Here is a 23,202-nt window from a genome sequence, read left to right as displayed (position 1 = left end):
AAATGCACTTGATCTCGACTCTAAATGTTCTGTCTCAAGAATTACTTGACACAAGAACACCACAAACATATGACTAGGGAAACAACTCTTTGAGATTTTAATCATGTCTGACCTCCCTAGTCATTGATACTCAGAGCCTTGGACCTTGCTTTTTTTTATTTTTTTTCTCCACTGTTTCTTTTGCTTCAAGGATTAACTTTCACTAATTTCAGAAAATTCACAATGTTTCTCTAAATTTCTTTTCTTTATACATCAACATCCCTTAATTCAAATTTAAACATGCACGATTCATGTCATGCATTCAGAATCACACAGAACACCACCACATTTGATTAAATGAGACTACTTTCTGTTATAAACTCTTTTACTCATGCATTACATCTTTTTCTTCTTTCTTTTCTTTTGATTTCAAGCTCAGTAAGCAATACATAAGACACCTTTCAGAATTAAAATCAAATAACAAAATAACAGTAAATTAAACTAGAACCTAGGAATTGAAATAATAAATGATCATGTAATAACAAAAAAGTAGCACAAAACAGGAACCTAATCATAAAAAAGCAAAATAATATGGAAAGTGAAAAGGAACTAAGCCACCTCAATCTCCCTGGTGGGGATCTCTCTCCTCAGGCTATGCTCCATGCGGTCCTCTCAGGAGGCTGTAATCCTGTCTCAGCTGAGAAATCTCCTGCCGCTGAAAGTCCTGAGCAGCTCTCATCTCATCAAGAGTGATACAGAGATTCTCCCAACGGCTGTCCTGTATCACTCTCATCTCTTCCACAGATGCAGTGTACTGCTGCCAACGGCTATCCTACGTGATCCTCATCTGCTCCATGGAAGATGCGAGCTACTGCCAGTATTCTTGAGGGGGAAAGTAGTGTCCCTGAGGCAGTGGTTTCGCTTCTTGAGCTTCTTCTTCAGCCTATTCAATTCTGGGGAGTCTCTGATATTCCCTAACCAGTTTTATAGTATTCTTTGTGATCGGTCTCTCACCTGGAATAGGGAAATCGTTCTCTATCTTGACCCTGGCAGCCTCATAGAGGCGGTAGATGAGATGTGAAAAGCCCAACCTAGCATTTGGAATGGTGCTAGTGGCGACATGATAGATCTGCTGGGCAATGACGTACTCCACGTCCACTGGGTCTCCTCTCATAATGCAGTGAATCAAAATGGCTCGGTCCACAGTGCATTCGGATCGGTTGCTTGTGGGTATGATAGATCGGCAAATAAAGTGGAGCCATCCTCTAGCTAGAGGAGTCAAGTAACTGCTCTTAAGATGGCACGGTCACCCCGCTTCCCCCAATTTCCACTGGGCATCTGGGATGCAAATATCAGCGAGTACTTCCTCCAGCTGTTGGTCTCTATTTACCCTGTCGCTGTATGATCGAAGTGAGGGCATATTCTAAGGTAATTGGAGGGTCTGCCGGATAATCTCTGGACTAAAATCAATGACTCTTCCCCTTACAAAGCTTCTATGGTTCCTCTCATTGACTCCAGAAACATCTTTATAAGTGATCCACATATTCTGTAAAATTCTTGAATCATCAACTGTCCCACTTGTGTGTACGGATTGCACAAGAATTTCCATTCTCTTCTCTAAATTTTTGGTATTGAATTTCTAGATATTCATCTGGTTGGAGATTAAATAGCACTTCCGGCAGAACCGGCCTCTTGATAGTAACCTCATAAAAATGCTCTTCGTGTAATTTAGAGCAGAAGCATCGTGCATCATGAGAACCAATGGCCGGTTCCTTTCCTTTTCTCTTCTTGGAAGGTTTGGTGGTCTTTGGTGCCATGGAAATAACAGAATAAAACCAGCAAAACGACAACACCAAACTTAAAACGGTTGCTCGTCCTTGAGCAAAATAAAGAAATACAAAGGGAAAGATGAAAGAAGAGCAGAAATTGAAACAGTAGAAAATATAAATTAGTGCTAAAATATTTTTTTTTAAAATAACAGAAAAATAGAAGAAGGTTGAAGAAGAAAGAGGGGTGGAGTCTAATAGGGTTGGGATGGTAGCTAAGGTGGGGGTTTAGGAAGGTTGGGATGGGGGTTGTGTTTAAAAGGGGAAGAAGGGTATGGATACAGGAGGAAAGTGTAAAAGGAAGAGGAGGGGCTGAATGGGCTGTGTGGTTTGTGAATGGAAGACAAGTTGAAGGTTTGTTGTGTGAAAGGGAGGGACTGGGAGGGGTTTATATAGGAGAGGGGTTGGGAGGGGGAAACGTTGGAGGATCACTGGCTTTGGGAAGGATTTGCTGAGATTTCCTTTATTATAGCCCAATTTAACCAAACCGGTGCCAAACTTGAATAAGGTAAAGGCTGGCGCCGCAGACCCCGTGTTGAACAACTTCTCCTGGCGCCAAACTTGGCACAGCTCAAGTTTGGCGCCACCCTTTCAATTTTTTTCACGCCAAACTGCAGGGGGGCCAAGTTTGGCGCCCCCCTGGCAGAGACCACTTCCCTTGTGTACGCAACAGTGGCACCAAACTTGAAAAAGCTGGAGTTTGGCGCCACCTCTTCCCATTTTTCTCCCAATTGCGTCGTTCTCAACGCCAAACTTGAAGTTTTCCAAGTTTGGCTTTAAACCTCTAGAAGACAATTCCTCTTTTAAGCGTGTTATGTGGCACCAAACTTGGAAATCCCAAGTTTGGCGCCACCCAATCCAAATGAAATGTCTCTAGGGTGAGCAAAAATTTTTCTAAGTGTACTGGTTCCTGTTCTAAATTCTCTGCATGATCAAAACACATGTAAAACAAAGGAAAAATAGTAGAAACTCAATACTAATAAAATAAATAATAAAACCACGCAACGGAAATTAAATTAAGGATACGAAATTATCGGGTTGCCTCCTAACAAGCGCTTCTTTAACGTCACTAGCTTAACGGTCAGTTCTGCTAGTTCAGCAGATGAGCGGACCTTTGGCGATCGATCTCATCTCCAAGATAGTGCTTCAACCTCTGACCATTAACTGTGAATTTTCTGTCAGAATGCTCTTCTTGAATCTCTACATGACCATACGATAAAGCTCTGGTAACCACAAACGGTCCTGACCACCGGAATTTTAGCTTCCCGGGAAAGAGTTTGAGCCTTGAATTGAACAGAAGCACTCTCTGACCTGGCTCAAAGACTGATGGCAATCTTCTTGTCATGCCATATCTTAGTTCTCTCCTTATAGAGCTTGGCATTCTCATAGGCTAAATATCAGAATTCATCAAGCTCATTCAACTGAAGCATTCTCTTAATTCTTGCAGCCTAAGCATCAAAGTTCAGATACTTGATTGCCTAGTAAGCTTTATGCTCCAGCTTCACTGGCAAGTGACAGGCTTTACCATAGACCAATTGATAAAGAGACATGCCAATAGGAGTCTTGTTAGTTGTCCGGTATGCCCAGAGAGCATCATCAAGCTTCCTAGACCAATCCTTCCTTGAGACACTGACGGTCTTCTCTAGAGTCCTCTTGAGTTCCCTGTTAGAAACCTCAACCTGTCCACTTGTCTGTTACATAAGTGGCTTCCACCATCACTAACGAGTGTCCTTGGGACACCAAATCGGCTAAAAATATATCTCTGAAGAAAGCTCATCACCACTTTGGCATCATTGGTAGGCAGAGCCATAGCTTCCACCCACTTGGACATATAATCAACTGCCACCAGAATATAGTTGTTGGAACATGAAGGTGGGAAAGGTCCCATGAAGTCAATACCCCACACATCAAACAACTCAACCTCGAGAATCCCCTGCTGTGGCATCTCATGGTTGGCAGGGAGATTCTTAGCCCTTTCACATCTATCACAGTTCTTCACAAATGCTCTTGAATCCCTTAAGAGAGTCGTCTAGTAAAAACCACTCTGAAGGACCTTTGTAGATGTCGTTTCACTACCAAAGTGGCCTCCATAATCAGAGCCATGACAGTGCCAAAGAATCTGCTGTGTCTCCTCATCTGTAACACATCTCCAGATTATACCATCCGAGCATCTTCTAAAAAGGTATGGTTCCTCCCAAAAGTAGTACTTTGCATCAGTTAGTAGCTTCTTCACTTGTTGTCTACTGTACTCCTTTGGAATGAAATTCATGGCTTTGTAATTTGAAATGTCTACAAACCATGGAGCCTGCTGAATGAGGAACAGTTGCTCATCCGGAAATGTCTCAGCCACAGCTGTGGGTGACTGTACTCCTGCTTCAGGCTCAATTCTGGAAAGGTGGTCAGCCACTTGGTTTTCTGACCCTTTTCTGTCTTTAATCTCAATATCAAACTCCTGAAGGAGTAGCACCCATCTGATTAATCTTGGTTTAGAGTCCTACTTGGTTAGAAGGTACTTCAAAGCAGCATGATCAGTATAAACAATAACCTTAGAACCAATTAAATAGGACCTAAATTTATCATCAGCATACACAATAGCTAATAATTTTTTTTTCTGTAGTTGTGTACTTCTTTTGAGCATCATTTAGCATACGGATAGCATAGTAAAGGACATGTATAAGCTTTCCATGCCTCTGTCCTAAAACAGCTCCAATAGCATAATCACTAGCATCACACATAAATTCAAATGGAAAACCCCAGTCAGGAGAAGCTATAATGGGAGCAGAGGTAAGGTTTGCTTTTAGAGTTTCAAAAGCATGCAGGCACTCAGTATCGAATACAAAAGGAACATCAACAACTAATAGGTGCTCAATGGTTTAGCAATTTTTGAAAAATCCTTTATAAATCTTCTATAAAATCCTGCATGACCCAAGAAACTCCTGACTGCCTTAACATTAGATGGTGGTGGTAATTTTTCAATTACCTCCAGCTTGGCCCTATCAACCTTAATTCTCTTGCTTAAAATCCGGTGTCCAAGAACAATACCTCCTGTAACCATAAAATGACATTTTTCCCAATTTAAAACAAGGTTTGATTCTTGACACCGTTTCAAGACAAGAGATAAATGCTTAAGGCATGAGTCAAAAGAATTACCAAAGACAGAAAAATCATCCATAAATACCTCAATGAACTTTTCAACCATATCAGAAAAAATTGAGAGCATACACCTCTGAAAAGTTGTTGGAGCATTACAAAGTCCAAATGGCCTTCTCCTGTAAGCAAAATACTCCAAAAGGGCATGTGAATATACTGTCTTCTCTTGATCTTGAGGATCCACTGTAATTTGATTATATCCAGAATATCCATCTAGAAAACAATAAAAAGCATGACCAGCTAACCTCTCAAACATCTGATCAATGAAAGAAAAGGGGAAGTGATCCTTCCTTGTAGCAGTGTTGAGCCTCCTGTAGTCTATGCATATTCTCCATCTTGTGACGGTTCTTGTAGGAATAAGCTTATTCTTTTCATTTTTGATCACTGTCATCCCTCCTTTCTTGGGAACTACCTGCACAAATATTACCCAAGGGCTGTCAGAAATAGGGTATACAATGCCGATTTCCCATAGTTTCATTACCTCTTTTTGGACCACCTCTTTCAAAGTTGGATTGAGTCTCCTCTGTGGTTGTACAACCAGTTTAGCATCATCTTCAAGAAGGATCTTGTGCATACACTTGGTTGGACTAATCCCCTTTAAATCACTAATGGTCTACCCAAGAGCTATTTTATGGCTCCTGAGCACTGTAATAAGCGCCTCTTCCTCTCCAGGCTTCAAGGAAGAACTGATAATCACTGGATATGAATCATTTTCATCCAAGAACACATATTTCAGAGAAGGAGGCAAAGGTTTTAGCTTAAGCTTGGGAATTTCCTTCTCTTCCTTAGGCGTGCTCCCCAATTCTTTCTGGGATAGTGAATCATCAATTTCAACTAATTCATATTCAGAAAAAGGATCCAAAATATCATCAAGTACCTCAGTTTCCAGTACCTCTTGAATAAGTGGTTCAACAACATCAACTCTCATACACCCTTCAGAATCATTAGGGTGTTTGAGGGCCTCAAATACATTAAGGACCACCTGTTTTTCATTCACCCTCAGGGTTAATTCACCCTTTTGTACATCAATCAAAGCTCTACCTGTAGCTAAAAAGGGTCTACTAAGAATAATAGAGGACTTCGCATTCTCTTCCATATCCAATATAATAAAATCAGCAGGAAAAATAAATGGCCCTACTTTCACAAGTAAATCCTCAATATCACCCACATGAAATTTAATAGAAAGATCAGCAAGTTGAAGAGAAATACGAGTGGGTTTTACCTCCTCAATTTGGAGCTTTTTCATCATTGAAAGTAGCATGAGATTGATGCTAGCTCCAAGATCACACAAAGCTCTCTAAATAGTGACATCTTTAATGGTGCAAGGAGTTACAAAGCTCCCTGGATCTTGCATCTTCTCAGGAAGGTTATATTGAATAATAGTACTGCATTCCTTAGTTAAAATTATTGTCTCTTGTTCCTTCCAATTCCTCTTGTTAGTTAATAATTCTTTCATGAATTTAGCATAGAGAGGCATTTGCACAAGAGCCTCTGCAAAAGGAATGTTGATCTGTAACTTCTTGAAGACTTCTAAAAATCAAGAAAATTGCTTGTCCTTGGAAGCCTTCTAAAGCCTCTGAGGATATGACATTTTAGACTTATACTCAGGAGCCTTTGGCAATGTAGGATGAGTGTCAAGAGAGTCTGGAAATGGGTTGTCTGCACGCTTTCAAGGGGCGTGCTCCACTGCTTTCTTCTTCTCTTCTATAGCTTCTTTTTCAACTAGTTGCTCATTGACCTTGGTTTCAAAGCCAGTTACCTTACCACTTCTCAATTGAATAGTCTTGCATTCTTCTCTTGGGTTCACTACTGTATCACCAGGAAATGTACTTGAAGACCTCTCAGCTATTTGCTTGCTCAATTGGCCCATTTGTACCTCCAAATTTCTGATAGAAGCTCTAGTTTCCTGCATAAAACTATTCAGTAGTGTTTCCAAATTAGTGTTCTGTTGAGGCTGAGAAGTTGCCTGCTGAGATGGTTGTTGTTGATGAGACTGAAATTGCCAGATATTATGATTATTCTGTTGGAAACCGCCCTGAGAATTGTTGTGAAAATTTTGTGGTCTCTGAGGTTGATCTCTCCACCCAAAATTTGAGTGATTCCTCCACCCCTAATTATAGGTCTTAGAGTATGGATCATTATTGGGGTTTTTAGGAGCACTCCCCATGTAATTGACCTGTTTAGAAGAAGATTGAGCATAATTATAATTCTCATTTTGCATAGATTTACCTGTCATGTCATAAGGGACCTCTTGAGGTGCATTCTGAGTGTTGACAGCCGAAACTTGCATTCTATTAAACTGTTGGGTAATCAGGTTCGTCTGCTGAGACAAAATTTTGTTCTGAGCAAGAAGAGCATCAAAAGCTTCCACCTCTATAACGCTTTTCTTCTGAGGAGTCCCAGAGCTCATAGGATTCCTGTTAGATGCGTACAAATATTGGTTGTTAGCAACCAACTCAATAAGCTCAGCAGTCTCCTCTGGTGTCTTCTTCATGTGCAATGAACCACCTGCAGAATTATCTAAACACATCTTAGACATTTCACCTAAGCCCTCATAAAAGATATCCAGCTAAGTCCACTTAGAGAACATGTCTGGAGGGCATTGCCTAGTCAGTAGCTTGAATCTCTCCCAAGCTTCATAAAGGGTCTCACCATCTTTCTGTCTAAAAGTCTGAACCTCCACCCTCAGCTTAGTTAGCTTTTGTGGTGGGAAAAATCTAGTTAGAAATCCAGTGACCACCTTGTCCCAAGTATCCAGGCTCTGCTTGGGTTGAAAATCTAACCAAAGCTTTGCTCTATCCCTCACAGAAAATGGAAAGAGCATGAGTTTGTATACCTCAGGATTCACTCCATTGTTCTTCACAGTATCACAAATCTGCAGGAAATCAAAGATAAATTGATTTAGGTCTTCATAAGGAAGTCCATGATACTGGCAATTTTGTTGCACAAGAGTGACAAGCTGAGGCCTCAGTTCAAAATTGTTTGCAGCTATAGGAGGTACCACAATACTTTTTCCATAAAGATCTGCATTGGGAGCCGTGTAAGAGCCAAGCACTTTTCTAGGCTGCTCATTCTCATTCAGATTTGCCATATTGGCATTCACATCATGATTATGATCCATAGTGGACTCTGTAGCCTTGTAAAGTCTTCCTTGTTGCAGACGCCACCTCAAAGTCTTTTCAGGTTCAAGATCAAACTCTAAAAGAGGTTCCTTGTCCTTGTTCCTACTCATAAACAAACAAAAGACAAGAACAAATAGGATTCTCTACGTCATAGTGTAGAGAATTCCCAGTGAGGTAACCTATGTGAAGAAATAAAATAAAATCCTTACTAATTAAAGCAGAAAAAAATTCGAAAATGATGACTGAATTTAGACTGAAAATTTCGAAAATTAATAGGTAGATTAAACAAGAAAATTAAAATAAAATCAACAAAGTAACACCAAACTTAATTTTAGAAATTAAGGAAAAATACTAGTACTAATTTTCGAAAATAATAAAGCATAAATTAAATAAAATTAAAACTAAAATGCCTAATCTAAGTAATCAAATAACTAATAGTTGTTAATCACAGTCAATCCCCGGCAACGGCGCCAAAAATTTGGTGCGGAATTTATAACCCAAAAACTAACCGGCAAGTGCACCGGGTCGTACCAAGTAGTACCTCAGGTGAATGAGGGTCGATCCCACGATGATTGATGGATCAAGCAACAATGGTCAAGTGATTTACTTAGTCAGACAAACAGGAAGTAGTGTTTGGGTTTCAATTGCATTAAACAGTAATTCAAAGAATCAGAAAAGCAAGCAGTAAACAAATTGTGAAATATATATGGAGAAACAGTTAAGCCTTCAGAGATATCTATCTTTTGGATTGACTTTTTTACTAACTATTTTAATCATGCAAGATTCAATTCATGGCAAATTATATGTGACTAAACCCTAATTCCTTAGACCTTTTTAGTCTCCTCTAACCTTCATCAACTGCCAATTCCTTTGTCACTTAATTCTTATTAGAGGGTGAAGTTCAATTCTAGTTATATGCCACAAAAACCCTAATTATCCAAATATAAGAGGATTATATGTCACGTATCATGTTATGTCCAGATAATTAGAAATTCAGGAGAAATTGTTTTCAAGCTGTTGTTCAAGTAAAGAGCTTTTCCAGCTATTGTTCAAGTAAAGAGCTTTTCCAAGTTATACAAGAACTCAATTAGAACAAGGTTCATACTTCCGTTCCACCCAAATTCATAAAATAAAGAACGAAAACAATTCTTGAAATAGAAATTAGTTCATGAATTAAAATAGAAAAATAATAGTATCAATCCATACAATAGCCAGAGCTCCTAACCTTAACAGTGGAGGTTTAGTTGCTCATGGTCCAGAGAGAAAACTAGGATTCTATAAAACTATAAATTGCGGAATGAGGTAGAAGAGAGGAGAAGAGCCCGAAGAGCTGATTCTTTTTCCTTTTATATCTAATCCTAATTAATGTAAAATATATTTTCTAAAACTAAAATAATATCTTTTTCTAATTTTAAATAGAATAAAATTTAATCTGAATAATTGAATAATTCGTGCAAGCCTTGTGTAGAACGAATTGGGGACCACCATTGTTACTAGATGTGGCGCCAAACTTGGAAGGATCCAAGTTTGGCGTGGAGTGGGCCGAGCATTCCTTGGTTGTGTTGGCGCCAAACTTGAGTGAACTCAAGTTTGGCGTGGAGGTGGCAGCGTGGATTCCCTTGATGTTCCTTGAGTTGGCGCCAAACTTGAGTAATCTCAAGTTTGGCATTAAAGAGCCCGCATGCATTCCTTGAAAATTCATTGCCAACGCAAAACTTGAGTAAACTCAAGTTTGGGTTCAAGTTTTATGCGTGCTCCCCCTTGAGTGCAATGAGTGTGGCGCCAAACGTGAAACCGAAGACAATGGGCATTGTGGTGCTTCCTGGCGCCAAACTTGGGGAGTCCAAGTTTGGCTTCAAGTCTTTATTCTACTATAGCTTCGTTTCTTCACACTAACTCTGGCAAATTCGTCCAAAACGCTATCTGAAATAAACAGAATTGCACACAACTCAAAGTAGCATTCATAGTGGCTAAAATATATTAAATATTGATTAAACTTAGCAATTCAAATGCAAATTCACTAGGAAAAGACAGAAAAGATGCTTACGCATCAGATTGCGTTGATGTTCGTGTTCTCAGTGCTAATGAGTTTTTCATTACTGCCTCATTGAATGATCTGAGTAGAAAGGAGGTGTGGGGGTTCTGGGTGTGCATCTAAGTTGTTCAGACAGTAATAGAGCATCTTAGTTCGCAGATATTTCAGCAACAATCCAGCAGTTTCAAAGTAAAGTGGCAGTTATGGGAGATTTTACTGCCATTACGTCTCAATCTGAAAAAGATGGTGGTGGGTTAAAATCAGTCACAACTATCTCAGAGTTCAATAATTTTCTTGATGATAATGAACTGGTGGATATTGGAATGATTGGCTAGCCTTTCACTTGGTTGAATAAAAGACAAGGGGCTGATTTGGTTAAGGAGAGGTTGGATCGAGTCCTAGTTGGATTACACTGGAAGACACTCTATGAGACAACAGTGGTTCTGAGGCTTTCGAAATCTGGATCAGACCATGCACCCATACTCTTGGATACTAATCCGTAAACATGGAGAACTAAAAAGAGATTTAAATTTCAGGAACAATGGTGTGAAGAAGTGGAAGTTAAGCGGATTGTGAGTGAGGTTTGGAGGATGGAAGTTGTGGGATTAGCTATGTTTTCATTGACTCAGAAACTTAAAGAATGTCAACATAGGCTGGTTCATTGGCAAATTCACAATAAAACCAACTCGAAGAAGGAGATTGAAGAGCTCCAAGCAGCCCTTGACGAGAAGAGAGCTTCCGGTGTTCATGGAGGAGAAGAAATTACTAGATTAGAGGAAAAACTGGAAAGGGCCTATCTTAAAGAGGAGCGTTACTAGAGGAAAAAATCAAGGAGTAAATGGTTGAGAGAAGGGGATCAAAATACAAAATTTTTCCATAAAAATTCCAGTCTAGAGTGAGAAAGAATAGAATTGGAGACTAGTGGGTAGCAATAATGAGGTAGCTTCTTGTCCAAAAGAGATTGCTAAAGTGGCTGAGAAGTACTTTTGTGATATATTCTCCTCTACTTGTCATGCCAATCCCAACCAATTCCTAGAGGAGCTGGAGCCTAAGGTTACAGCTAACATGAACCGAAGGCTGCAAAGACCGGTGTCTGTGGAAGAGGTGAAGAGAGTTACATTCAGCGTGCATGCTCAAAGTGCCCTACGGGAAGATGGATTCACAGCAAAATTCTTTCAATTTTTTTGGGAAATTGTTGATGGAGATGTGTTTACAGCAATTCGGAGTTTCTTTCATAGTGGCCACATGCTCAGGAACTTCAATCACACCCAGATTTGTCTCATACAAAAGATCCCAGACACAAATAACATGACTCAAGTAAGACCTATTAGCCTGTCTTCAGTTATTTATAAGATAATTTCAAAAATTATGGTGCATAGATTACAAGGAATAATGAATAAGATTATTAGTGCGAATCAAAGTGCCTTCCTTAAAGGGCGCCTCATTTCTGACAACATTCTTATTGCTCATGAATGTATGCACTATTTGAAATGCAAGAAGAGAGGCTCTGAGTTTGAAATGGCTATAAAGCTTGACATGAGTAAAGCGTATGATAGAGTTGAATGGCACTTCCTGTGGTATATTATTGAGAAATTGGGTTTCGGTTCAAGTGGATTAACTGGACCAAGGAATTGGTGACTACTGTTTCTTACTCTGTTATTGTGGAAGGTCAACCGTTTAGTTTTTTTAGACCAAATAGGGGTATACGTCAAGGTGATCCCCTATCTCCCTATCTTTTTTTATTCTGTGTTGAAGGTTTATCCTTTATGCTACACAAGGCAGAGCAAAACAGACTCATTGAAGGGATTCAGGTTAATCGACAATGTCTGGCTATTAATCACCTCTTGATTCACAGATGACTTGATCCTTTTCTGCAGGGGCTCAACTGAAACTAGTCAAAGCATTATGGACCTTTTGGCAAATTATGAAAGTTTTAGTGGTCAGACGGTTAATTTGAGGAAGTCAGCTATATTCTTTAGTCAAAACATCAACATATGAGACTGAAAATTGCAGGAGCCCTCAGTATCAACCACATCGGAGCCCAAGATAAGTATCTTCGGGCTCCCTTCAGTTGTTCGGCGTTCCAAAAAAGAGACATTTGGAGCAATCAAAGATAAAGTTCGTAAGAAAGTGCGTAGCTGGAAACAAAGTTTGCTTTCCTCGGGTGGCAGGCAGGTTCTGATCAAAGCAGTGGGTGAAGCTATACCTATATACACCCTATCATGTTTTCGGCTACCGGACACGCTACTAAATGAAATTCACATCATTCTCTCCCAGTTTTGGTGGGGACAGCACTGTGACAAACGAAAAATGGCATGGATCAAATGGGATACCATGACAAGAGCTAAGAAGGAATGGGGATTAGGGATAAAGGACCTACGAGCTCAAAACTTGGCATTGCTAGGTAAACAATGTTGGTGAATCGTTAAACAGTCTAATTCTACTCTATCCTAGATACTCAGAGGCAAGTATTTCCACTATAGTAACATTATGAATGCTGAGATAGGCAACGTACCTTCTTGGGGTTGGAGAAGTATTCTGGAAGGCCGTAAAGTGATCGAGAAAGGCCTAGTTTGGAGAGTTGGTTCGGGCAGAAATATCCGAATTTTTCAGGATCCATGGCTTCCACCGCCGCACCCGTTCAATGTTCCTATGTCTACAGCCTCAAATCTTCTATCACATACCCTGTTTTATGTTAAGGACTTATTGAAGGCTGACCGAAGCTGGAACCATGCACTGATAACAGAAGCTTTTCCAGATGGCGTTAGCTCCCGCATCCTGTCAATTGAACCAACAGATGAAGATGATAGTATTATATGGCTGTGTAACAAATATGGTAGCTATGAAGTAACTTCGGACTACAAGATAGCTTATGCTTTCTACCATGCTCCAATTTCTCAGGGGCCACATTACATGCATCAACGCCGAATTTGGGGAAAGTTATGGGAGATGAGGATACCTCATAAAATCAAAATCTTTTTCTAAAAGTGCTTGCATGAGAAGATTCCTGTTTTGCAATTGCTACACTCCCGCTTCCCAGTGACGTCAAGCGTGTGCCCGAGATGCTTCGCTGATGAAGAATCAATGCTCCATAGCTTGATTCGGTGCCCACTTTCAGCTGCAGTTTGGACAAATAGCGGCATCGAGAACCAAATATGGAGACATGACCCGAGTTCCTTCTTCAACTGGTGGGAGAGAGCTTGCTCCACTTTAGTGGCTGATGTCGAAGAGTGGAGAAAGCTTTCCTTAATAGCAATTCTCTGTTGAAATTGTTGAAAAGCAAGAAACCGATTTATCTTTGAGAAAGAAATGGTACATGCATCAATTGTGGTGGCTGACTCGGTGAAACTAACTCAACAACTTCAAGGTGGTTCAAGCAGATGAATGGTTTTGAGCAATGAATGATTCTTTTCTATCTTATTAATTTCCTAGTCTTCGCCTGTTTAGTGGCTTTTGGGAGATTCCCATTTCTGTTTTCAATCCTTAGTTGGATGACACTTGTTATTTTTTTTATAATTAATAAATAACAGTGACTTTTGGAAAAAAAAAATATGTATTTGATAATTGATTTTAGTGTATAAATAATATTTTTGATTATTTTAAAACCTTATGCTGGGCTATTATCAAGCACATATCCACGCTAAGCAAAAAATGACGAATCAGTTGTGAGACATTCATATCGTTATAACTCGAGCCGGCACTTCTTTTCTCAAGAAATTTAGTATTTCCAATTGGGCTACATTAATCTTTTTTCTTTTCTTTTAGTCCTGTTCTCCTTCTTTTACTCCCCTTGGGCCTTGAATTTTCTTTCTAACCCACTCCCTTTTACTCCGCATTATCTAACTTTATTTTAGGATTTAAATTTAGAATTTATTTAGGAATGTATGATTTAGGATATAAAATTTAAAATTATAAAATAATTCTTAAAAAGTTAATTGTATCATAAAATTATTTTTTTTTTAAATTTAAACTAATAAAAATAAATACATAAATAATTATATCTCTAATTGATATTTATTAAAACAAATTTCACTTCCTACCATTACTATTACTTAAAAACTCTTAAGTGCATTTTATCCTCGTTGATTAATGGTTATGTATAGTTGTATACATACTGTTTTAATTTACAATCCCGCTACGTTACTAATAGTATTTCTGCCAACTTCTGCCTACTCTTATTTATAATTGTATTTAATGGAAGTGTCTTTGTGAATGTGTCTAATAAAAATATCTTTTTTATGGCTGTATTTCATAAAAGTATCTTTATAAATATATTTTTTGGATGTTTCTCTTTATATATGTGTCTAAAATATAATAATTAATTATTGTTAGTAATAAGTTGACAGATAATTGTTGGTCCTATATTTTTTCTTTAATTTATTTAATATATAAACTAAAAGAAGGATGATAGGAGACATATATGAAATAATATGTGATTAACAATTGCTTCTCTTCTAGTGACATGTAAACAAAAAGAGACTGTCATATATATTCTGATTTATCTGCCCCCTCTCTATCTCTGATCTGTTTCCTTTTATAATAATATATAGTAGAAACTAGGCCTTGCAGCTTGTATTATGGCATAACAGCAGACAAAATGAGACAGCATAAAACATGCAGGATGAAACCAGCAGCTATGTCTAAGTATATGAATCAACTACTGACATAACATATATTTCTATAGACCACAGCTAGATAAAACTTAGCTCGTTCAATAAATCGATATAAGTCCTTCATTCTTCCAATCCAGGCACAGGCACAGAAATATATAATAAATGAATAAATGTATTAATTATGGTTGATGATAATGATGAGTGACAAGAAACCTTGGCAAGCCTATTTTGGAGCCAAGGGTGCGAACATCATCTCGAACTTGTTGTCTGTACTCACGAAAGTTGAATTTGCGGTAAAGAGAGGGCTTCCTGCAGCTGTCTATAACAGTATCATTGGAAGGGCAAAAGAAATACGCAGTGGAGAATCTCTCCGATGTGGGATTCGCCACAACCCGATGCTGCACGCTCTTGTATAGCCCATTGCTGTATGCCTGGAATAAGTCTCCGATGTTGACAATAAGAGCTTCAGGGTTGGGTTTCACTGCTATCCACTTTCCATCTTTCACCAACTGCAACCCTCCCACCTCATGATCTTGGTATAGTATGGTCAGGAAGTCACTGTCAGTGTGCGTTATCAGTCCATTAATCTCGTGACCACACCTCACTGGGCACGCTGGATATCGGTTCAGTCTCAGATAACAAGTGTCTGGCAAGCAATTCTCCTTCATGAAGCTTGACTTGTCACCCATTTTCTCCGCCAGTATTTCTGCTATTCTGTCTGCTAGCCTCGACACTCTGCTTGCAAACTGTTCCATTGTCGACCTGCATATATAACAAATTCAATTAATTATATATCATGCATGTAATAATGTGGCGGAAATGGAATAAGCTAATAAGTGAATAATATGAGAGGACGGCTAAAACCGATGGCCAAAAATAATAGATTCTAATATACCTGAGAGTGTTGGATGGAATATTATTGGAGCCAATGATATCGGTTAAGGGAATATGAAAAGCCTCAGACCAAGATAACTGTTTGATGCAAGTGGCAGTAGGGGATCCCCAGCGGTAGGCACCGGCGGAGAAGTTGTCCTCTTTGGCCTTCACATCGAAGGGTTCCTTGAAGGCCTTCTCCTGCTGCCACCTCAGCCTTTTCAGTATGTCGCCGGAGATGCCGTGCTTCACAACCTGGAAGAAGCCCCACTCCTCAGAAGCCCTAGCTATCTGTGACTTGCACTCTTCCCTCGCCACCTCCTCACTCGCTTCTAAGAGGCTCAGATCTATCACCGGAAGCTCGCATTCCTCAACCACCACCACCTCATTATTATTCCTCATATCTTCTTTCTTCTCCAACAAGTTCTTGTATGCCTCCATGAACGGTGGGTCCCAAATGGATGCCATATATAGTTTGCTGCACTTAGAGAAAGGTGATGAATGGGGGAGAGGGAATGTTATGTTTATATGTTCAAATTAAAGAAAGGGAAAAAGAATTTCTTTGAAGAATTGAAATAACAGAGAGATATATATACGGACAAATCGGCTTTTTGGTTTCTTTTTATTTCGTCTTTGATGAAAACGCTTTAGGCTTTGGAGACAAAGGTAGTTTGCATGTCTTTTTGTTCAGAAAAATTAAACGAGTGATCAGAGATGCTGCTCGCCTTTTTTAATTCTTTTTTTCTTTCACACTATATAGTATATATGTTTAATTTTTAATTCCAACTACGACTTCTGGTGACAAAATAACATCCGATTCCTTTAACTTTGATAGATTATTCTCCAAAAATCATACGATCATCATTACTTTTCCATGAGTTAAACTTCTCATCACTAGCTTGCTTAGCTTCCTGCTATATTTAACTTTCAAGAAGTCACAGTGCACCAGCAGAAAACAAATTCTACAAGTTACTAAGTACAGTAACAGTGCCATAATTTTAATAATATTATATAAACAAAAGATAGAGGGAAATAGGTACCATATAGTTGTTTAAATCTTGGGTTGAAGACTACAGTGGATGATTAGGGCCCTCGGTAACTTGGTGGTCTCCGAACCGTGTTTATTTGCTGGCTTTTTTTTTTGGGTATGAATTTCAATTCCACAACGTAACTAGAAAGATACAAATAATTACGGACGTTTATGTTTGTGTGCTGGCTAGCAATATGTAATATCTATGGTGCAAAATACGTATATATCTAGGAATAAATATAGATAGAGTTGCGTCTCCACCTAGGTAAAAGTTTACAAGGAAAAGAATTTCCACAAGGCACGGTAACAATAATAACAAAGCTGCATTTAATTTCTATATAGGGTCAAATAAATAGTGGCTGGATGGATTCGGATTTTTCTGTCTAGTGTGCCTAGATACTAGCCATCTTATCCGCTCATCTTGAAAACATTTATGCAAGTACTCCATATAACACAGCAGGGAACCACTGTATTTATTTACACCGCCACTACTTTTGTTATACTGACATGCATATATTAAAATATAGCAGAAAGCTTAATTAGTCAAATTGAAGAACATAATAAACTAGCTAAGCTATATTCTTCATTTTACACTAGGAATAAAGTCATCATCACATGAATGTATGTGCACACTGCACACATAATAATGATCAATTACCAGCAGCTATTGCTACTCATATTCCACATGTATGTTTATGTGGCTAACAGAATTTATATAAAACTATATGTATAATTAAAATTCCAGACCATGAGTTGACACAATCACATGGTCACATTTTTCTAGTTAGAATTAATGGTCAAATATTCAAACCTAGTGACTTGATCTGTTGACTTTTGAGTGAGTTTAAGAGTCATATTATAAGTGCAAGTTGAAGAATTTACTTTTAAGACATTACCAGATCGATGCTACAGTAATACTGGTTCAGCAAACAGTATTCAAGCTGTAGTCTTATTATATTATATTATTGTAGACAATTAGAGTTATTTTTAAATAAAATTGATAATTAAAAATTATAAAATAATTTAATATATTTAGTTAAATTATTATTTAACTATTTTTAGATATCAACTTGATATAAATACATGTGTACGTAAATTTCTATCTTATATTATATGCATGGATACTAACAACACTGCACACAAATCCATTGTTAGTTTAACAACAATCTTCAGCTTACCATGAATTCTTGCGGAGTGACACAAGCAGAAAGAGAAAGTATTTTACGTGCATGATGCTTAGAATAATAATTCAGCTATTGTTATAATAACTTAAAATAGACATTAACACTAGCAAATACGTTAGGGAAAGAATTAAACTGATTAAATAAGCACACAATATCCAGAGACTATAAATTTTCATATATATGACTAACCTGCTAGAAAACGCACTTAGAGAAGAGAAGAGAAGAGTATATAGTAGGTAGTTATACGTTTGAACATATTTCAAGTTGGGGTGCTATATATGTACCATAGCTAATGATTTATAGGCAGAAATACCGTAAATAATTTTGAATGCATGATACTGCAGAAAGGACATTTAGATTTTAGATGATTGAAATTTTATGCTAAGGAGAAGACCACGCGGCTCATGCTGTATCAGACAAAATATATCTAGTATAGTATTCGCCTTTGGTTTTACTTCTTTAATTTTTTTCAATAATTTTTACTTGTTTTACTCTACAAATAAATCCAAAATACATACCAGTCAATTTATTTTACCTCAGTCTCAAAAGTATCCAATGATTGCTCTATATATTATTCAAGGATTGATTCATTGATTAGACACAAATAAGAAATTTATTTTTTCGTCTCCAGTAAGTTTTACTTTTTGGAAAATCAGCAGCATTTGTCAATTCCTTATAATAATTAAACCAATCATGAATGTCTTTTTCATTGTATAGTGATCAGATAGAAAACTCAAGAATGATTTGCTTAAAAAAAGAGAATTATTCGATACAATGATAAGCACCTATATTTAGTTAAAAACTTATACAATAATTAAGGAAAATATTTTTTTTTTAGAAAAATCTCTTAATTATAATAGTATTCAGGAAGACACTAGGAGTTCATCATGACCTAATAATAGAAAAGTTCATGGTGATTAATATAAAATGATAATTTGACTGTGATGAAATTCTACTGTGATAGTAATTTTTTTTTTTTTTGCATAAAAGATAAATATATGGGTCAAATGAAAATAGAGGTAAGTACAAATTTGATGTATGGTGTAGAGGAGAAAGTGATTGGTTTAATACTTTAATTAATTAGCAGAGGAAGAATAGATTGATAAAAATGGGGAGGCAATATTGAGGAAGTGAAAAATAGAGGGCATGTGAAAGGGTGTGGAAAACGCAGCGGGGCCATAGGGAAATGAGGGAGTCCATGTCGGCACCCAAACGTGGCTCCATCTTGGGTCACATGCACGTCAACATTTGGGGCAATGCCATGTGCGTTGCTTTTCAGTTTTCATTACCAATTCTAGAACCACGACTTCACTGCCAGGATCCATCTCAAAATATCAAATATAACTTAATAATCAAACATATTGCATGCCCAATTCCATCACCACTCTGCAAATTATGCATACGTTGATGCGCTAACGTGGCTCGCTTCATCGCGAAGTAATTATATATTATGCCTGCGATCCACCCTGCTTACCACGTTTTCTTGGGAATAATAATTATAACAGTATTTGGCCCCAGCTCCCATCAACATAAATTAAAAACGATTTGTATGTATGTAACAACAAATAGCTTGCAAGCATAATGCCTAAGCCTAAAATATAATGAATGAACGATATTTAATTTGAGTGAGCTAGCTAGCTAGGTAGGCAGGGTACACTTAATTCGAGCGTCTTCCTAGCGTTTGCGATTGGCATGCCATGGCATCTGTTGTCATTCACACATAACTTATCTCCATATATACATAATCTCATTAGAAATGTAGACAAGATATATTTATCACCATGCAATCAATAATTAGTAGTATTAGTGGAGTAGCAAATTAATAAAAGCTAAGAGAGAAGAATAATAGTGGTGCATATATAATTAAGCTGATATTTCCAATAAAGAGGAGGCACACTATACAGGGAATTCTATCTATATGGTACATCCATGATATGTATGCGATCATTAATCAGTGGTAAGGGGGGCAGGGTCGGTGGACGCACCAGATATGCATGCATGTAGCATGCAATATAAACACGAAATAAATAAATAAAGAAAAAGGAAAATATGTGGAAATTAGAAGATCACAATGGAAGCTATTTTAATTTTTTTTTGGGGGGTGTGGTTTCTGGCCCTCCCCTTATTAAAATAGCATTTCTCTTATTTGAGTTATACTACGTGTATACTAAAATTAGCTACTAAAATCAGTCATCAGTATAAAATATATATTGAAATATAAATATACATTGAAAATAAATTAAAATACACATATATTTATACATAAATATATTGGTAACTGATTTTAGTATACAAATAGCATTTCTCTAATTATTTATGCCTACACATTCGCTGGTTGTATCAAAGTCCTTTCGTGGAGACTATACGGGCATATATATGTGTACACGTTTTCTGTCTCAAATTTGGCCCTGGCCCCTGCCCCTGGCGAGTATGTGTTAAAGCATGTGCACGCCTCTACGTACCCCCACGCGCCCATGACCCATATTCTCTGATACTAGTACTACTCACTCGATCACTATTTTGCAATTTAACTTGTTTATTCACACGTTACTTTCAATGAAATATGAAAAGGGACCATACATACATGCATGTTCAACAGTCACAGCAACTTGCCTATCAATGTTTGACATTATTCTGCAGTAGCTAGTGTGTGTTTCAAACACCAAAAATATCACAAGATACTATTTTCAAATTAAAATTCTCTTCATTTTTCTTTTCTGCTTGCGACGAATTATGCTACACAAACAACTATGGCAGTGAAATCTTTTTAGTTTGAACGTGTTACAAGAAGAAGGGATGGTGCAAAAATAGCCACCACATGCACTTAGCTTCTTCTCCAGCACTAGCTTAGTCTCTCGTGCCATTGGTGGGTTACGTTAATTACAAACTTGTTTCGAGATTAGTGGATTTGTGTTGAATCTTGTTGGAGCAATTATCAATCAACAATAATATGAGACGACAAAATTAATAAGGAGAAGTATATGTAGATAATGAGAATATTAAACAATGTGAACAATAGATATGTGAGATATTCAATTCAATAGGTATGTAGATAATTATGTTCATTATTTTTAATTGAATAGTTATTTCTTTTAATTTGATTTACAATGGCTCTCAATTCACTAAATATGTAAATAATTATCCTAATATTAAAGTTTATGAGATAATTTAAAATAGAGTATTTTTTTACTTTATTAGGTTAATTCTATAACCTATTACATTATTTATAAAAATTATTGTCTAACTAACAAAATTCAATTAATAATTTTGTGGTTATCCTTATATATGGCACTTTTGGATGTCGAGGGATGAACTAATAATTTTCAAATCAAAGTAAATGATGAACTATATATATGAGTTTAGATTAGGGGTGCACAGACTCGGTCCGGTCCGAAGGTCCGGTCCGGTCCCGAATACTTTAGGGGTTAATTTGGTGTGATTTCATCAGGTTTAGGGCTGGATAAGGGTCTCAAAAATAGACCCGGTCATTATTTCGGGTCGGGTCCGGACCATAGCTCGAGTCACCCGAAATCGGCCCGGTGACCCGGTCATCATACACAATTCATATTTTGTGTTATTAGTGATGGATCATAACTATTCTTATGTGGAATTTAAGTATTGTAAACCTTAATATTTTGTTTTATTAGTCATTATAAGACTATAAGTTAATGCTTTATGTTTAGAATGCATAAGACTTTAGACTAATGCATAATATTGTGTTATTTGTATTGATTTAAATATTTGGTATTATTAGACAATATTAGTATTGATTGTGGTTTTGCTTTAGTATTGATTGTGGTTATGCTTTAATTTTAAAGAAGGGTTGGTTCTTGTTATATTTTTTTAAGTGAATTTTACCATGTTAAATAATAGTTGGAGTCTTGGAAATTTGGATATTTTTACATGCTAGCTTACAAGAAGGTATCAACGTAATGTAATGTTAACGGTTTGGTTTTCACCCGGTATAATTGTGGCCCGAAAGTGTATTGATTTCATCGGATCTAGAGTCGGGTTCGGGTCTAATAAATAGACCCGATGTATATTTCGAGTCGAGTCTGGGTCACATCAAATCCGGCTTCACCCGACTCATGTGCACCCCTAGTTTAGATACATAAATTGCGATTCCTTTACATGATCTACACGTGAAGTTAATGCGTGGAGGAGTAGGGGTGGCCTTGCCGACTAAGTGCCGCGAAGGGGCTGATGTTGATGGAAGTGGCCTGGCTCGGATAAGGTCATAAGAGACGTACGTTATTAGATACATATACATGCATAGATACATATACATACATACAATTAATAAAGTACACACAGAAAGTGAGCGAAATGAATAGACATCTGAAGTGAAAGGTTTAATATTGGATTGAATCGATTAATATTGAATTGGCGGCAGCTCAATCATTATGAGGCCCTTAACAATAATTACTATATATCACTTTCCGATCCATATATTTAATATCCGACATCCCCCATTGGCCCGCCCCCTTTTATAATTCATCACTTCCTCTTCCTATTTTTCCATGTGCATCATTGTTTGCTCCTTCCTCCCCCTTTAATTTCTACCCACTTGCATATCCATACCTTCAAATTTTTTATACCACTCTTACCTTTTTTGGTTTAATTTTACTAGAAATTATTTCTATTTTTTCAATGCTTGAAGGGTGAAAATAAAGACACTGTTCAGTTTTAGTTATGCAAATTGTATGATTTAAAATAGAAATTATTCATTATTTATTTATGTATATCTTATCTGTACTTTTAGAATTGGATTTTATCTGTAATTACGGATTCAATAATACATAAAGAGGATCACTAAGAAAAGCATGCATGTTTTTAAACTCTCAGAGATGTATTCATATAAAAAATATTATTTGTATATTAAATCTGTAACTAAAATTAATCACCATGTATTTATATATAAGTATATATATTATTTAATTTATTTATATTAGTGATTAGTTTTGATAGTTAATTTATTTATATTAAATCAGTAACTAAAATTAATCATCATGTATTTATATTCTAACATGTATTTTATATTAGTGATTAGTTTTGATAGTTGATTTTAATATAGAGTGAAATAAACATTACAATATCTGATAGGACCAGCAACAACAAAATGATCAAGCTTTATTGATATACAGGGATGACCAATTAGTTCTTCCTAAAAAGTTCTACACAGTTGGAACTATCAACTCAGAGAGAGAAATTCTCTCCAACTACTTCTCCTTTTGTAACACAGCCCAAACCTATTAATAATGGATGCCTCTCTATCAATACTCCCCACTTAGACAACCACCTTGTCCTCAAGGTGGAACTCTGGAAAGGTGGCCCACAATATCGCCACTCGCTCCCAACTGTCCTCACAAGGAGAGAGACCCACCCAGCGC

At 37.2% G+C, this 23,202-nt stretch overlaps 1 protein-coding gene and 1 non-coding gene across 4 annotated transcripts; one reads left to right on the top strand and one right to left on the bottom strand.

Moving 5' to 3' along the window:
- Window positions 1-7,543: 7,543 nt before the first annotated feature.
- LOC148563563 (small nucleolar RNA R71) lies at window positions 7,544-7,647 on the top strand. Its single transcript, XR_015885472.1, has one exon. It is a non-coding gene; the product is annotated as a small nucleolar RNA R71 (small nucleolar RNA).
- A 7,112-nt stretch (window positions 7,648-14,759) lies between these two features.
- LOC107641750 (gibberellin 2-beta-dioxygenase 8-like) lies at window positions 14,760-18,114 on the bottom strand. Of its 3 annotated transcripts, XM_088488440.1 has the most exons (4): window positions 18,002-18,114; window positions 16,639-16,769; window positions 15,621-16,076; window positions 14,760-15,487 (listed from the first exon to the last, which is right to left on the bottom strand). In XM_088488440.1, exons 3-4 carry the CDS (start codon window positions 16,064-16,066, stop codon window positions 14,905-14,907), a joined length of 1,029 nt encoding a protein of 342 aa, XP_088344566.1. In that variant the 5' UTR covers window positions 16,067-16,076; window positions 16,639-16,769; window positions 18,002-18,114; the 3' UTR covers window positions 14,760-14,904. The 3 variants fall into 3 exon arrangements, with proteins under 3 accessions (XP_088344566.1, XP_016200705.1, XP_016200706.1); XM_016345219.3 differs by lacking the exon at window positions 16,639-16,769 and having other exon boundaries at window positions 18,002-18,065; XM_016345220.3 differs by lacking the exon at window positions 18,002-18,114 and having other exon boundaries at window positions 16,639-17,512.
- Window positions 18,115-23,202: the final 5,088 nt, after the last annotated feature.

Source organism: Arachis ipaensis, chromosome B5, assembly GCF_059453495.1.
Source record: "Arachis ipaensis isolate K30076 ecotype BB chromosome B5, ASM5945349v1, whole genome shotgun sequence".
In the NCBI taxonomy this organism is placed as follows: domain Eukaryota; kingdom Viridiplantae; phylum Streptophyta; class Magnoliopsida; order Fabales; family Fabaceae; genus Arachis; species Arachis ipaensis.
This window is presented reverse-complemented; position numbering and strand designations above follow the sequence as displayed.

Excerpts from the sequence above, each read along its gene's own strand:
- LOC107641750 (XM_088488440.1), bottom strand. The coding sequence starts at position 16,066 with ATGGCATCCATTTGGGACCCACCGTTCATGGAGGCATACAAGAACTTG. Across the intron at positions 15,488-15,620 it reads ATTCCATCCAACACTCTCAG|GTCGACAATGGAACAGTTTG; the intron begins GTATATTAGAAT and ends TTATATATGCAG.